Below are 16,931 nucleotides of genomic sequence, written 5' to 3' on the forward strand. Positions count from 1 at the left end.
TTGTGCGATATGAGCAGTAGAGCATGTTGTGTGATACTGCTTAAATGATTGATCTCTTTGGAAAATGGTGTACTCTTGAGCAACCTAAAAGTCAGTGTTAACAGGATTTCCCTTTAGCCGGCCACCAGAGAGAATCCTCCTATTTCAGAAATGGAACTTTTCATAAGTAAACACAAAACTGTTAACGTGGAGTCATTTAAAGATTAGTTTGCAGTTGTTGTTTTTTTTTTTTCTCCAATCTCTGATTACCGCTGCTGTTAAAGCTTTGTTTCCCACGTCACTGCTCTCTTTCTCAGTACCTTCAACACCAACATTAGAGAGATGCAGTGACGGCAGAGCTTGTACACTGACAACTCAACACTGTTCTATCTGGTCCTCTGTAGCACTATGACACAGAGTCCATCAGTCCCATACGGCATGCCAAGATGGCCAATATTAAGCCAGCATTTTATGAAACGATGCAACAAATAATCCTGTAAGTAAAAGAGTAAAATGTTTATAGGAAAGCAATTAATGTGGGTAGTAATTAAATAAATATTAAAGCAACAAACTTATGGAATTATTTCATCCTTTTTAATTTTATGTTTTTTATTTATTAAATTTTTCATCAATACATTATTTAAATTACTATTACCCAAAAATGATCAGTGTTTTACCATGCTATCTATTGGTTCATTTATATATTTTACTCTTGATTCATGCAATTATTTATTTCATCATTTAGTATTGGCCATTTTGGTGTTCCGTAGTCCCACACATATAATTACATAGAAGTAAATAAACATTACTCTACGTTGGAAGACTTCTGGACTTTCCTAGTTTCCTACTGTTAAATTTAACTTCACAGTGGGGATTTTACCCCTTTTAAAAATTATCTGGAGCAAAACAGCAGCCTGACAAGACCTGGACTGATCGAATGTCACCAAGAGGACAAAAAAGGGCTGCAGACTGAATGGTGTGAGCGGTCAAGTTGAATGAGCAGAGTGTGTGTGTTCTCTGATGACACTGATAAACAGCAGCTATTGCATGAATCACACTTCTGATTGTGCACTGGCTGAACTGATGTTGCACTACTAATCCACCTCCAAGAGGAATTGTTTGATGGGAATTAAAAGGATGGAACCAAAGAGTAAGCCAGAAATAGATATTAGCATTTTTTACTTAAAAAGCAAGATTCACTCCAACAGTCTTTCAACAGGTTTTCACAGTGTCTCATGTTGCTCCTCTAATAAAGATCACTTTACAGACTTGGAAGGTAACCCCAGCTTTGACTTTTTATTTTTCACAGCGACAGGTAGACAGCCAGAGCCAAACAACCAGCAAAACACAAACTCTGAAGTGCGTCCAACACCTCACTGCCAGACTTTTTTTTAATGATGTGGCAACTGTAACAAAAAGAGATGCAAACAAGCTCAGCAGCGGTTCAGCAAGTGCACAATAAAAAAGTGGGGCCTCTAAAATGTTGCTATTCGCAGCTGTGTGTTTGCACTAATTCACTTGAATGACAGCCACCACTATGATCTTTGAAGGAGACGCTGAGGCGAAAGGGTTTGTTTGGTTGATATTCAAGGTGCATGATGACCTCTGATAATAACTTAAAGAGAGCTCTGTTGTCCTTTTGTCCATATAGTTAATGGACAAAAGAAATGAGAAAATGACTACAAGTACAATTTGAATCACTACTCAAAGAAGAAACTTTTAACGGAGAAGGCTGTTTAAAAAAAAACAAAAAAAAAACAGCAGCAACACCACGGCCCTAATGGAGCTTCGTTCAGCCGTCTGGCAAACAAACAGCTGGAAAATTGTAGTGAGTTGACTAGACCCTCTTATAGTGATGTACTCAACAACATTATGAAGAGGGGTTTCATGTGTGGATCCACTGGGAGACTCCAACCATTCCCATCTTGTGGGAGTTTTTATAAGGAGAGGGCAGTTTGTTACCTCGTGTTTAAAAACCATAGACCCTAAACAGAGCAAGAGTCCCAAACTAACAAAAATAATAATTCAAATAAAATTATATAATCTCACAATAAATCAACACGGGAAGAGTTTGCAGTTTGGCGCAGTCAGTCCCGGCAGTGCTGAGAGGGATATTTTGGCGGCCTGATTTTTCTGATTTTAGACTGGATGTGTGGGATGGGTTTTTTTGGAAACAGCACGCCTCTGAAAATACGGGCCGGCGCCTCGCCCTGCCCTTGTTGTGGAGGTGAAGGAGGGAGGCGGTGTGGTCTTCCTCTTTTTTTTTGTGTGTTCGTTTGTTCTCTTTGTCCTGGGGCGGGCTCAGTCAAGCTCTATGGGGCTGCTGTCCTCCTGGGCCTCTTCAGCCGCGTCATCCTCCTCGCCCGAACCCATCAGGCTGTTCAGCAGGTTTCCTGCAGGATGCAACACAGTGATCATCATTCTAATTCAAACTAATTGATCATCATTCTAATTCAAACTAATTCTTTAATGTCTATAATAAACCCATCATTACATAAAACGTGAGACAATATAATCTTTAAGTATACTGCTGAAACCCTTCACAAGGGTTGAAAAGTGCAATTCACAGTGAAGAGTTATGTCAACTCATACAGAGAACAAAAATACATGTGTCAATAATCCTTAACATCTGCTCAAGTGAAACAAGTCCTGGTCCACTCACCTAGCAGTCCACCGTATGATGGGGACTGTTTGGGTGGAACGCCAAAGAAAACCTGTCCTATTCTGTCGAGATACTGAGGAGCCAGGAAGATGTCCAAATGAAGAGGAAAAGGAAAACAGAGAGACAGACTTGTGAATAAGACATGTCACAAAATTACAGCTGAAGGCAGTGGAAATGTTTACATGGACTGAAATATTCCATCATAAAATGAACAAGACAATATTTTAAATAAGACACATCTAGAAAAGGTTATAGCCAAATTATACTAGTATAATACATATGGTATACAGTGTATTCATGGGAAGAAATAACTGGGCATAATGCCGTTTTAACGCTCACCTCATTATACATGGGGTCCCTCTTCAGGGAAGGTTGATATTGCTCACATAACACTGTGAAAACTGTTAATTTACCCCTGGGTAAACAAAGAGAGGAAACAAAAATTACTATCCTCAATCTTTTTTTCAAAACACAAACTATTTACTGCCGTACAGTACTAGAGAAGTAGCAGACGTCAGTAACAAGTCAGCTAATTATAGATTATTATTATTACGCTTGGGACAGACCGCTAAAAGAGTCTGTACAGATATACAACAGAATAAAACATACATACATACAAGACATTATTATACAACATTCTTGAGTGTTAGATAAAACATTTTTCCTCACCCATCCACTGCCAGCAGCAGAAACCAGATAAAGTTTAGGAGAGGCTGGACGAAGGGAGGGCCCTTCTGTATGGACGGGTGTTTCTCTGTGTATGTGCTGAACACCACGGAAGCGCTGTTTTTGTTCTTTAAGCAGAGGAACCTGGAGGGGGAGGTTCAGAGGAGCAGAGGACGGAAATAGAAAAAGGGGCAGAGGACAAAGACGAAAGGAGAAGATGGGAAAGAAAACGTTACAGAGCGTATTGGGAGTGAGATGGTACAGCAGAAATACAGAGATCAAAGACACTTTAATGAAGCTGCGGGCAGACAGAAAGTAGTTATAAATGCAGGCCAGCATGCTGGAGGAGTTTGCATCAACAACAGATTCTCCTCCACACATACAATTTCAGAATACTACAACTTAAATCTAATTTTAAAAATTCAGATTACTTTTACTGAACATTACAGACCAATGCTGCATTCATTCCCAGGTTAGAAGTCAGACATTTCCAGCTGTCAGATTGAGGGTTTTCGGGGTTTTCAACATGAGAGGTGATGAAATCGATTATCAAAATAGTTGGAGGTTAACTTAATAGTTTACAACTAATCGATTAATCGTTGCAGCTCTATTTTAAAATGTGGGAGTGACACTTCACTTACTGTAGGACGGCCTGCGCCACAAACATGTCGACCTCGCTACGGAAGCCTCGTGACGCCGAATACTCCACCAGCATTTGTGCACAGCCCTCTCCGTCAGACGAATGCAGGAAGTGGTAACGAGACTCACTGTAGTTTTGCTCTGAACACAAAAAGATATTACAAAAATATTCTAAGTGTTAGGATATTAAATAGAGAGACAGGGCATCTTGCACATTAAGAACAATACTAAGGGCAACACACACTCATAGCACACACCAGATATGCCATACAGACATAAGAATTAGTCCCGAAGTATGGAAGCTAGGATGTGCCAATATAGAGAGTGAAGGGAATAAAAGTCTTGCTTCCCTGGAGAGTTAACAGCTGTAACTGCTGAGAACGAGGCCAGCGGCCTGTTGTAACGCAGGTTGACGTGTATCATGATGTTGCAGGTGTGTGGGCTTAAGGCCCATTTACACTCCTGCGTAGGGTCTACATGTGTACCTACGCCATAGGCTGCGCACGTAGCCATGCATTTATACTTGTACGTAGGTCTGTCCGTCATTCTGCAATTACACCCCCAAATGCTAGTCGGCAGTAGCGCTACAGCGTCCACTGTTTTGACTTTTGCCAGCCGAGCTAATGTAAATGGGGGTAAAATTGTAAACGTGCGGCTGGTGTAGCCTTTTCAAATGTTACCGACCGAATGGATCACATTCTGATAGCGAAATGAGTCATTTCGCTCAGGTTGCGATGGTCAAATATATTGATTCACTGTGTTACAGCCGCCATTTTGGCCGCTAGTAAAAAACTTTAAAGCGCGGGGTACTTCCGGTCGGCTCGGAGGCATAGCGAGGCTACCCAGCCGACCAATTACACAGCTTACGGTCCACATCAACTCGACGTGTAGTTACATTTTGAAGGAGGTGCACGTCAGGCGACGCCGTAGCCTCTGCGTAGCACCGTAGCCTACGCTGTCACCTACGCCATCGATTTGACGCAGAAGTATAAATTGCACTTTACAATGAAAACAACAGGCATGGGTTCTTTGATGCACCTCATATGCTGCCATTGTGTGTTGCCCTTTAGGCTACTTCCACACTACTGCGTTTTCGTTTTAAAATGGAGAATTTGCTACATGTAGCCTCAGTTGGATTTGTTAGTCCTGTGTTGTGCATCTTTATGACTATGACTGATGCAGATACTGTATGTGGATAATTGATGAGATTACTTGAGAAACTCAAATACTTTCAAAATTACCAAGTACAAATACTTAACATTTGCTGGTTACAGCTTCTCAACCATCTGTTTTATATATCTATTTTAGGGCTGCAACGATTAGTCGACGTAATCGACGACGTCAACTATAAAAATACGTTGATGTGAAATTTCATTGTCGACGCATCGTTACAGAGATGCCGTTTAAGGGAGAGATATCAATCTTCATCTTAGGAACATTTCTGGTTGTTTATTTCTAACTGCAATGCACTACAGGAAGTGCTGGGGGCTTTATCGCTTCCACTGTCTGCCATGACTGCTTGACTTTAAGACTACTCATGAAGAAGAAGCCTTCATGCGAGAAACGTAAAGAAGCGAAAGTAGAACTTTTTTTTGTGCGCTATTTCATCATTAAATACACCTCTGAGCGGTTTTGAGTTGAGAAATCAACTGTGTAGAACTTGAATATTGGCAGTTTTACCAAAGTTGATGGCGAATTGAAAATGTGCTCAAACGTTTTCAGGGTTGAGAAGCTCCGCAAGTGCCCGCGGGGTTAGCGGTGGCAGCCGGCCGATGCCAGTCCCGCCCACAGAGCCCTCTGGTCCCAGTTGCTCAGACCATTGCAGCAGCAACAACAGAGCAGCAGAGACAAAGGAAAGGCAATGTTCATTTATTTGTGGCGGCCCGCCACAATATCAACACTGACCGCCACATACTGCTTTTCATTTTTTTAATTTTACTAGGCCTATTTAAAATCTTATTTGATTGCAGATCAGTGCCGTAGCGCATTCGCGCAGCACATCCTCTCGCTCGTCTCTCTCTCTCATAAACACCGCAGCACAAATCTGTCCAACACAACGCTGTCCATGTCGGAGACCCAGCTTTTAAACAGTTATTAGTAATGAGTAATGGTTTAAAGTACATGGGCTCGTGATGTAGCCTACAGAACAGTCTCCACTTGTAAAACTTAAGCACTTTTGAAAAATAAGCTACAGTAGTAGAATGAAAGGGGGACTGTTGCTTTATTATTATATAATTACATTGTTAGCGTACAGTTGTGGTTATAATACTTGATTTTAATTTGCTTTCATTTTATATAGTTCCAAAGCAAAAAAAAAGTTTGTATAAATCAGTGAATTATAGGAGTAGCCTACGCTGTCTCGTCTTCTTCCCTGGTTTTCCCCCTAGTGTTGATACTGGTGTTCATTCTGAATAGTAAACCTCGTTCACTTAATGGTAACGTTAGCTAGTTAGGCTGTCTGTTGGAGATCAGAAATTCACTTAATTAAGGTTAGGGTTATGGGGGGACAAAAATAATCGTGACTAGTCGACTAATCGAATAAATAATTAACAGATTAGTCGACTACGAAAATAGTGATTAGTTGCAGCCTTTTATATCATTACATTCAATATTGTGATAAGCATTTCTCATCATCATCTACACTTTATAAACTGAATGATTAATTGATTACCTTTCCACAAAGTGATAGCCAGCAGCTGGTGTAGTTTTGGGTGACCCAACTTGCCAGACCCTCCCGTGGACCATTTCAAGGCTCTGGACACAAACGCTACTCTCTCTGGGGAGTTCTGGTCCATCTGGCTGAACAGCTTAGCCAGGTTTTCTGCTCAACACACACACACACACACACCCCACCCACTACATCAGAGAATGTCCCTTCTGATCTGAAATGTCCTATTGTGCTGCCCTTTTAATGTCATGACAATTTAATGCTGCAGAGGCAATGATGCCCTCTTAAACAACCCATTACAAAATGTACAGTTTAGCACAGGTAGTCTTATAGATGAATTGGTGTATTTTATAGGCTGAAGGCTGCCACTCACCTAATATTTCATCTTCAACTTTTGTCTCAGATTTCTCCAACACCTCCAGAACCAGCATGGACAGGTCTGCTGCACTGTTTTGCTGGAGATTAAAAACACAACCAATTGCATTTTTAATTGTTTAATGCAATCATCACTATCAGAATTTGATATTTTACATGAGCACCTTGAGGGCTGGAAGAAGAAGTTTAATCAATCTATCATGAATTCATCATCCAACTGGCAAACGGGCATCTATTTGACTCCTGTCTTTTTCACATGCACACCAAAATCTGATTTTTGTGTGGATGCAACATTAGGGCTGTAAACCTGGTAATGCATTCACATGTGCAGCACTCTCAAAACACTGTTTATATAAAGTTTGACCAGTAATAATCTGATGTCATCCTTGGCTTTTGGAGCACACAAAGATGGACCGCATACAAATGTTTTATTTTTACATGCGCTATTTAACTTGTGAATGATAAGCTTATAGACGCTACTCTGGTATTACAATTATACAAAAGGAGACAACACCAACCCAGCTACTTTGAAACATGACATTACCATTTGCCTATATGAGGCATCTCCATGAACATGTGCACACTTACCACCTGACACGAACCTGGAGCACCAGGCTAGTGTAGCATGTACCTGGTTATAGCTGAAGAAGAGTAGAGCGCCATTGTACATCAGCTCCCTGGCCTCGGCATGTTTTGCCTGTGACATGTACCTGATGGAAGACAGGAGTGTCAGCATTACATGACATGATGCCATCTGCTTATCAAGACCAACACAAGCTTAATTTACATCACTTCATTTCCACATGGGGCTGAAAGATAAGATGCGTGCACAGCAGTTCTGCTTGAGGTACAAAATGAGGTATCAATGTGACTATTGCAATGAGTTAGTCATGAGAAAGAGTAAACCACTGACGAAGAAGCAGGAGGGTACCAAACTCAGTCTGTGATATGGAGATTTGGCTTTAACTGGATTGGATTCAGAACAAATCACCTTGTTTAGTATGCTATGTTTGAGGCTGACAGCCAATCAGATTGGCAGCACAACTAATCTATTCATCCCCCAGACCAGCACCCAAGTTTCTCTACTGGGAGTAATCAGCAGTTATGTGAAGTTAAATCAACAAAAAGCGTATGAATGTGTAACTGTTACATGTGTATTTCTATTAATGAAATGGACAGACACTGGGAAACAGACCACAACTAATTCTGACTAGACTTATCTCAGACAGATCCCAGGGGTCATGTAAGTTAAGCATAACCAGCTATACTAAATAAATAAACCAGGCAGTAAGAAAGGACATGTCTAGCCATCATATAGCTCAGACTGCGGCGGTGCAGTATGTGGCTATCAGGCTAAATGCTAACACAGCTGGACAGCTTCTACACACGTTTATGAAATGACAGCGGTTAACAGCGCAGTTAGCCGATATTTTCTGATAATTTACATGTGACATATCTTCTCTAATAACGCATAAACACAGACTGTCTGCCCGTCTTGCCTCAGCAGTTCAGTTAACTCGGCTCCGGCTATCATTAGTTGTGTTGCTACACACGTAGCTAACTCACTAGCCGTAGTTTATACAATCCCATTTTGAGGCTGTAGAAGATTGGCACGGCAGCTGTCCACACAAATACACGGACCAACGTGAGTGGGCGGGTCCACGGTGAGAGTAACCCAATCATAAACGGCCAAGGGTAGAAGCAAGGTTGACAGCAGAATGATCTGGAACAGGCAGGCCCCAAAGCCAAATGGCAATTACAACTGCACCTAACGAGCGTGAAACGGAGTCTTACCTAAAAAATAAAGTCCTGTACATCTGATGTGCTTCATAGTAATCCCCTTTTTCTACACTGGCTCGCAGTTTTCCTTCGACCCTCTGTACGCCTCCACGGTTTCTGGCACTGGAGCACCTCAGAGACTCCTGCTCCGACATCGTCGTTGCTCAGCAGCAGCTCGGACCAAGTGTTGACAGTGGGACACCGGAAAGCTTTACACTAAATAGACCCTGCGCGCTCGCCGTAGCCGGTGTGTTGTGGTTATTATGGTTGGGAGACAGTGGGAACAAGGACAAAGTTCATAAAACTTGTGACCACTGTTCACCCTGAAGGTAGCATGATTAGGGAACGATTAAGGGAAATAAAACTACTCTGCGGTTAGTGAAAGATAGCGGTCATGGTCACAATCACGTGGTTTCATGAGGTTTGTCTGAGCAGTCTCTCCCTCGAGCTGAGCATTATTCATCCTATTCTTCATAACAGGGCAAGTATCTACACTGTGTCAGTTTATGTCTTCAAAAACCACAAATGCGCATTATTAAAAACAATACAAGTACCTGCACTGTAGGAGGCTGAGTCAACAGAATACAAGCTTTACTTTTTCCCTCAATTTTAGCTTTACTCCTTGAACCCACTGCACAACAAACTCTTAGATCATATCTTACAAAGAAAATGCATAATTTGATTTATATAAAGCCAATTCATGACAAAAGTTATCTCACTGCACTCTTCATAATCTTTCAAGCAATTGATAAGGCTATTGTCAATAATGTAATTATTTCATACTAAATCACTCCACTGATTTAGTTGTGCCCTTCCATTGAGCTGGAGCACCACGATTAAAAAACAATGGTCCAATGGTTCAAATCTGCCTTGTACATGTACACATTTTTCAAACTCCATGTACCCACAAAGGCTTTCTGTTTTTATTTTTATCTGTATTTTTTTTTTGTCACTAGGCTGTAGCTGTGATAATCATGAGAACAAAGATATTAAACAATTGTTTTCACAGGTTTTTTTCTCCTAAAAACCCAAGAAGTGCCCCTTTAAATTTCTGAAATATGTCCAACTCCTTGTTATGCTACATTAACTTAAGACAATAGACATGCATAGTGAGTAGTATTACCTTGAATGATAGAGGACAGACAGGAAGGTCTGATATTTACAGCCCATTTATTGTGAAAAAGTTACATGCATATTTGTGCTTGAACATTTGTTGTGGAAGATATGACAAGCAGAGGTGATGTTACAGAGCAACTGCTGACACTATTTAGCCATATCAAGCACCATGAAGGGTGATCCCTTATAGAATCTAAAGAAATGAAAGAGACTGAGGCATTGCAGAGGAGCACAGAGGAGGGAACCATTGTAAACGACCACCTATTTTGGGCTAAAACATCAAACAGATATGGAGTCATTCTAAGTGCTGCAAAGGTTTTCCACTGTTTTAGAAATGTAAACGTTACCCTTTACTTGTCCTTTCTTACCCTCGCCATTTATACAAAGATACTTAACCATTTTCAGCTTATTTTCTTATAACTGCTTTTAAATATTCAAACATTTAACTGTCAGATAACTTTAAATTGTATACCTTGTTGTTATATTAATTCTGTCATTTTGTATTATGCTTTAATTGCTGCAAATTATTTTCATTGCAAATATTTTTGCCCAAAGGATCACTTCAACTTCATCAGTTTAAATTAGTAAAGTCAATAGTGAATAATTTGTGCCTGATTAATAATTGTTGATGTAGGAGAAAGCCAAAAGGCAGGTTGTTGATATATACGGTGATTGAATACAACACAGAAGTTTGTTTTGCTCTGAACCCAAGATCCTGTAAGTTCAGTTGTAATATTTATTTTATGTTGGATTTGACACATGACCAGTATGTACTTTTGCAAGATGGAGATGAGTGCATTTATTATTATACTTATCATGAAGAAGAGGACAATGGAAACATGACATGAGGTCCCCCCCGCCTCCCTTCTGTAGACTTCTCTCCAAGTTAAGTAACAGTGCTGTTAGATGGGAGTTTACCGTGAACCTTGAAGCTGTAGAGGCAGGTGTTGTCTATGTTTCCCCAGTTGTTCTCAATCTGTAGCTTCACATACCTGAAGACTCCTTTGTCTGGATTCTGGTAAGAGAAGCGAAAGAGAAATAAATAAAGATAGTCAGGCATTGTAGAGGATAGGAGATCAGAGAGATGACAGTTTGTGTGTTAACCACATGATGTCTGCATGTCTTGCATCTAGTTAGTGTGAATGCTGAGTCAGCATTCACACTAACTAGACTTTTGATGTCTTCCTTTTGCATTTGCAAGGGTGTGGTCACAGAGTCTGTAAGAAGCTGCCTCTGCTTTATATCTCTAACAGTAGAGAGATATCCAGCCATTTCACAATTTCTGTTTATGGAGATAAAAATCTAGTTTGTGTTATTTTTTTGTGTCCTTCTCCCAATGCTCTAAATAAGTATTTTTGCTTTGATTAATAATTTGGTTGACACTAAATGGTGTTTGTAAAGCAGCGCTGGTTTGAGAAAGGTGTGTGTGACATGTTGCAGGATTTGTTATTCTCATCATTAACTGTGTATGAGATCCCCGAATGGCCAAAGTCTAACAGCAAGGAGTGGGAAACGATCAATACAGACTTAAGCCTTATCCTAAGTAACATCAAAGGATCAGCTGAGAAGTAGCTGGAGAAAATGGGTGACCTTATCTACAGCTACGGAGAGGAGAAATGTGGAAGGACAGAGCATATGCTTCCCGCCCCCACGTCCCGTCGACTGAAAGAAATTCAACAACTTGTGAAAGAGAGGCGACAGCTAAGAAAGTTGTGGAGAAAGGCGATGACAGAAGAAAAGGAAGGCACTACCCTCCTTCAAAAGGACCTAAAGCACAGGCTCTCAAAACTCCGCTGAGCAGAAAGCCTATGGATGCGCCGGAAGAAGAAAGAAAAGACCAGAACCGACTTCTTCAAAGAACCTTTTAAATTTGTGAAAGGCATATTCACAAAGGAGAAGAATGGATCCCTGAAAACATCAAAAGACCCGGTTGAAGAGCATCTGAAAACCATCTATGCTGATGAGAAAAAAGATGAACCAATCGTTTTCCCCACTGACATCCCTCCAATATCACCCCCACAACATCAGTTTGATACCAGCCTTCCCAAGCTGAGCTGAGGTGAAGCAGGCAGTGAAAAAGGCAAGATCGGCATCTGCACCAGGCCCTAACGGCGTACCGTATAAGTGTTTACAAGAACGCTCCAGATGTTGTGAAAATTCTGTGGAAAAACATGAAAGTGGTGTGGGACAAGCAAATCATCCTGAAAGCCTGGCGAAGAGCAGGAGGAGTGTTCATCCCAAAAGAAAAGAACTCATCCACCATGAAGGCAAAATATTTTTCAGTGTGTTGTCACGACTGACACAGTATTTAAAACAAAACCACTTCATTTACACATCAATCCAAAAGGCTGGCATCGCAGGCTTTTCGGGATGCCTTTAACATACCAGCATCATATGGCATCAAATCCAGACTGCAAAGAAAGAAGGGAAAGAGCTCTGTTCCTCGATCTGGCCAATGCCTATGGTTCAGTCCCTCATTCAGTTCTGTGGGCTGTCTTTGATTTCTTCCAGGTGCCAACCACAATCACAAATCTAGTGAAACACTACTTCCAGGATCTACAGTTTTGCGTCACAACATCAGGCTTTACCACAAGTTGGCAACCGCTAGAAGTAGGCATCATGGCTGGGTGCACCATCTCCCCATTGGCCTTCACGATGGCAATGGAGATCATTATCAGAGCCTCGAAATGGGTCGTGGGAGGAGAACGACTACAATGTAATCAGAGGTTACCACCAATTCGAGCCTACATGGCCGATCTAACAACACTCACAACAACTGTCCCCTGCACCAAAAACTGCTGGAGAAACTTAAAACCCAGTGTGCAGAAGCATTTCCATCGTAAATGGCAAAGTCACAGACCAAAGATTTCATATTGGCAGAACACCTGTCCCAGCAGTTTCAGAAATACATGCTCAAAGACACAGATCAGTTTGAACAAATAAAAAATTATACCAGCATGTACATGGACCGCATCAACAAGATCTTGTTGCCAGGAAAAATCAAGTTGTGGTGCTTTCAGTTTGGCAGACTCCCAAGACTCTTGTGGCCATTGACTGTGTATGAGATCCCCATCACCAAGGTTGAAAAGTTGGAACGGCTGATAAGCACACAGCTAAAGCGATGACTTGGAGTTCCACGTTGTTTAAGTTCTGGACTTTATGGACATGGTAAGTTGGAATTACTAATCACAGGGCTCATGGAAGAGTTCAAATGCACCAAAGTAAGGCTTGTCATGACCCTTACAGAATCTGAGGATGCAGTCATTTGAACAGCAGCTCCCCGGGTGGTAGCGAGAAGGAAGTGGACTCCATCAGAAGCTGTTCAGATTGCAAAGTCTGCGCTTCACTTCAGAGATGTGGTTGGACAAGTACAGCATGGGAGGGCAGGGTTCGGACTCATCTCAAAAACTCCTCTGTGGCACAATGCAACATCGGCGCAGAAGAAACAGCTAGTGGTAGAAGAAGTCAGGAGACAGGAGGAAGGAGAGCGACATGCCAAAGCCGTCTCAATGGCCAAACAGGGGAGATGGACCAACTGGGAGGGCCTGGAGAAGAAGAAGCCTGGCTGGCGCGACATCTGGCAGATGGAGGGAGCGCGGCTGAGTTTTGTCATCAGAGCCACATACGACCTGCTACCCTCCCCCCAAAATCTGAAAGCGTGGTATGGAGAAGATCCTGCCTGTCCCCTGTGTCAAGTACCTGCATCCCTAAGGCACAGGGTGCACTTCAAGTCTCACCCAAGGGCGCTATATTTGGCGGCAAAAAACAAGTACTCAGAGAGCCAGCATCAATACTGGATCAGAAGCGAACCACCACAAACAGCCTCCCACAAACATCAGCAGGACAGGTCAACTTCACAAATTTCAGACCAGCTGGTCAACATCAAGAGTATTACACAACACCTAAGGATGCAAGCATCCTGCAATCAGCGCGGGATTGGAAACTGGAAGTGGACCTTCATAAGAAGCTTAAATCAGCGAAACATTGACAAAGCAAGGTGCCCATCTGATGACTCCAATGACATACCTTACCCCCCTTTTCACCACTTCACACCGACTGCTACTGTCAAGAGCTTCCTACTAAAGGGATTGAAACATCTAGTATTAGCTTTACTAGCTGGCATAAGGGACTTGTATTTTAAGAGCCTTGAATTGGAGTCTTGGAGACTTGATGAAGGTGCATCAGGAAGTTAAGTGCAATTTTTTGGATATATATTATTAGTGGAAACCACCCTAATTCTGCCCTATGTGCATTTGTGGGAGTCTTTCTTTGACTAGGGTCTCAATGGGATACTTCTGACATCTGTTGTTATTAGGACTGAGTGCACCCCAAACTGTCTCTGTCTGCCTCCCACTCTCTCTCTCTCTCTGTCGCTGTCTGTCTCTCTCCCAACTTCTTCTATGTATTTTTTCTTTTGACTAACTAATTTCAACTTCCAGCACCTTCTGGGATCTTAAGCAGTGCAATGAAATGCATTTGGAATTTAAGGCATTTCATTTCAGCTCTTCTTCATTTTCTGCAGTATTTTGCAAATTAATTTCAGCTTTCAGCATTCACACACATTTTCCGCAAAAAATGCAATTTTTCTAGTTTTAATAGCAGCTCCAACTCTATCCATAATATAGTTAGTTTTACTACAATTAATATGGCAGCGAGAGGTTTTATTCTCAGAAGAACTCATCTCTGCTTGTTGTTCCATAAAAAGCCATATATAGTGCAGTGATCTCTTAATGCCAAGACTGTTTTTAATTTGACCAATTAAAAAATAACTGCTCGTGAGAGCTATGCTGTATCACATATTTAATACTCACAGGCAGTTCAAAGGTCTGATCTGCTGCACCGTCTTGATCATAAACTAGTGTTCCCAAATAGGTGCCTTCCTCATCTGTGGTCCTCATTCCCTGGAGAAGAAAAAGAGACCAGTTGAACCTTTTGTTGTGCGCTGTGTGAATAACAACTACATATTCAGAACATATCTAAGATAGTGAAAGAAAATCTGGGACTTACATAGATAGAAAATTCTCTCGGTGCACTTGCGATGTGGCCATAGGGGGACTGGCTTTTTGTTATGTGGCTGAGTGTCACGTGAGTGATGGAGACTGGGTGGGACAGGGAGATGAATAGATGCCCTCGGTCGCCTGAAAAGGGCCAGCATTCTCCTGGACGTAGTAATGAATGTCCCTGAGGGGAGCAAAAGAAACATCTCACTCTCCACAGATTATAAACTACTACTGTTTCTCCGTGTTATTTCAAATGGAAGTTGAAATGAAGTTGAAATTATCGACTGTCAAACAGTGAGTGAACGTAGCTGTGTAACTCCTACCTGGATCACTTGTCTCTGCACTTTGGATGAATACCACCAGCAGAATATTCGATCCCAAACAATCCCGATGTCTTCTTGGGGCCAATATGTGTCCGAAGATAATTGATGTAAAACTCTGGCACCTGCATGCACACAAGTCATACAAAGAGATCAACCTCCAAACAAGTTCTGCAATAATGAATGAAAAATGATGAGGCAGATGGATGATGAAGATCACTTACCTTGTGATTCTAAGGCAAAGTTTGGCATTGTGTTTGCCAGAGGAAGAAACATGTTCATTTGCCTTCTGAGAGACTGCACCTTCTGCTGGACGTCTCTCATTTCCATGTGCATGTGTGTGTAGTGTATGATTCCTGGGGGACACAAAGCACAATGGTTAGAAATATTAACAAGGAAGAGCTCAATAACTTGGACCGGGGACTAAAATAAAAACTGCTGTCACAGGTTGTACTTGTGTTCTAGAAATGAGCAGAAAGTTTGAAATCACTCACCAAAAGCCAGAAGGAGCAGGCCGAGGAAACCGCAGGCATAAAAGCTGGACGTTGTTCTGACTGCAGACAAAAACAAACTGAATGTTCACAGCTTGATAACAGAGGCACTCTCTTATTAACTGATGTGGTTACAGGTGAGAGACACTGACTACCCATGTTTCTCCTAATGGCCTGCGTCCCAGTAGCTGATGTAAGAGTGGGCAGTGTTCCAGTGGTCCGGCCACTAGTGTAATGCTCTATAGAGTTCACATTATGGTGAACACGGCCACAACTGGTCCTCTTCCGAAAGATCCTAAAAGACGTAACACTGGTTAGAAAAGACTGATAGGTGTGAAGCTTTATAGTGCGTTAACCCCACAGCACATGCACATATAGTCCAAAACACGTGCACACAAACACTACAGCAACTTACCTGTGCACAACCTCCCTGTAGCAAACAGATGGAGTTCCCTCCTCTGTATAATACCCTCTGTCCTGCAGGCGGAAACTTCTTCTCAGCATGACACAGCCACACACTCTTTACTACTTTCACTATGAACAATAAAACAAAAAATTGCCAAGAGTAAGCGTTGTAATATAATTTATTTGTAATTTATTAAATATGTACGCATGTGAAAAAAACAAAAGACAATAGACAGCCACAAATTGCATACGACACTATCATACTAAATTGAATTAAAACAATGATGTGAGTGTGACATTTCACAATGTTTATTGCTCTGTTCATGATAGGCATCAGTATCCATACTTAATACCCAGAGAGTGAGTGAGAGGGAGCAAAATCAAGGCTTAAAGCAGTTAACTCTCAAGTTTGATTAAATGTGCACACGTTTATGTCAAGTGTGAAGTCTGCAGCTCTGCTGGTAACTTACCGCTTATTTCTACTGTGCAACAAATGAATCCCTGATTAAGAATTATTCAGAATCAAATGAAGTTTTTTTTTTCTTAATCAGAGGAAACAATCATATCACATCTAAAAGGTGCAAAGAGGCTGAAATCTGCAGCTCTGATGTCTGATTGTTCAGCTGTGATGAACAATTCTATTAGCGTCATGATGCTTCTATAGTGAGGTCGTGGAACATTCTGTATGATTCTATAGTGAGATCGTGGAACATTATATGATTCTATTGTGAGGTCGTGGAACATTCTGTATGATTCTATTGTGAGGTCGTGGAACATTCTGTATGTAAATTAGTTTTAAATAACTAATTGAACTGATTTCTTACTCTTGAT

General features: G+C 41.4%; 2 protein-coding genes across 3 annotated transcripts; both read right to left on the reverse strand.

The window, feature by feature from the left end:
- Positions 1-1,141: 1,141 nt before the first annotated feature.
- Positions 1,142-8,980, reverse strand: get4 (guided entry of tail-anchored proteins factor 4). The gene is made up of 9 exons (XM_046068589.1): positions 8,784-8,980; positions 7,621-7,699; positions 6,988-7,069; positions 6,618-6,767; positions 3,949-4,087; positions 3,311-3,451; positions 2,981-3,056; positions 2,642-2,714; positions 1,142-2,372 (listed from the first exon to the last, which is right to left on the reverse strand). Exons 1-9 carry the CDS (start codon positions 8,921-8,923, stop codon positions 2,281-2,283), a joined length of 972 nt encoding a protein of 323 aa, XP_045924545.1. The 5' UTR covers positions 8,924-8,980; the 3' UTR covers positions 1,142-2,280.
- Positions 8,981-10,655: 1,675 nt separating this feature from the next.
- Positions 10,656-16,787, reverse strand: LOC123982465 (SUN domain-containing protein 1-like). 2 transcript variants are annotated; one of them, XM_046067988.1, is made up of 9 exons: positions 16,571-16,787; positions 16,111-16,229; positions 15,848-15,990; positions 15,699-15,758; positions 15,429-15,560; positions 15,208-15,329; positions 14,892-15,065; positions 14,696-14,785; positions 10,656-10,899 (listed from the first exon to the last, which is right to left on the reverse strand). In XM_046067988.1, the coding sequence occupies exons 2-9, from the start codon at positions 16,197-16,199 to the stop codon at positions 10,771-10,773; spliced, it is 939 nt and encodes a 312-aa protein (XP_045923944.1). In that variant the 5' UTR covers positions 16,200-16,229; positions 16,571-16,787; the 3' UTR covers positions 10,656-10,770. The 2 variants fall into 2 exon arrangements, with proteins under 2 accessions (XP_045923944.1, XP_045923945.1); XM_046067989.1 differs by having other exon boundaries at positions 15,851-15,990; positions 16,571-16,785.
- Positions 16,788-16,931: the final 144 nt, after the last annotated feature.

The sequence above is a fragment of the Micropterus dolomieu genome, linkage group LG14, assembly GCF_021292245.1.
Source record: "Micropterus dolomieu isolate WLL.071019.BEF.003 ecotype Adirondacks linkage group LG14, ASM2129224v1, whole genome shotgun sequence".
NCBI lineage: Eukaryota > Metazoa > Chordata > Actinopteri > Centrarchiformes > Centrarchidae > Micropterus > Micropterus dolomieu.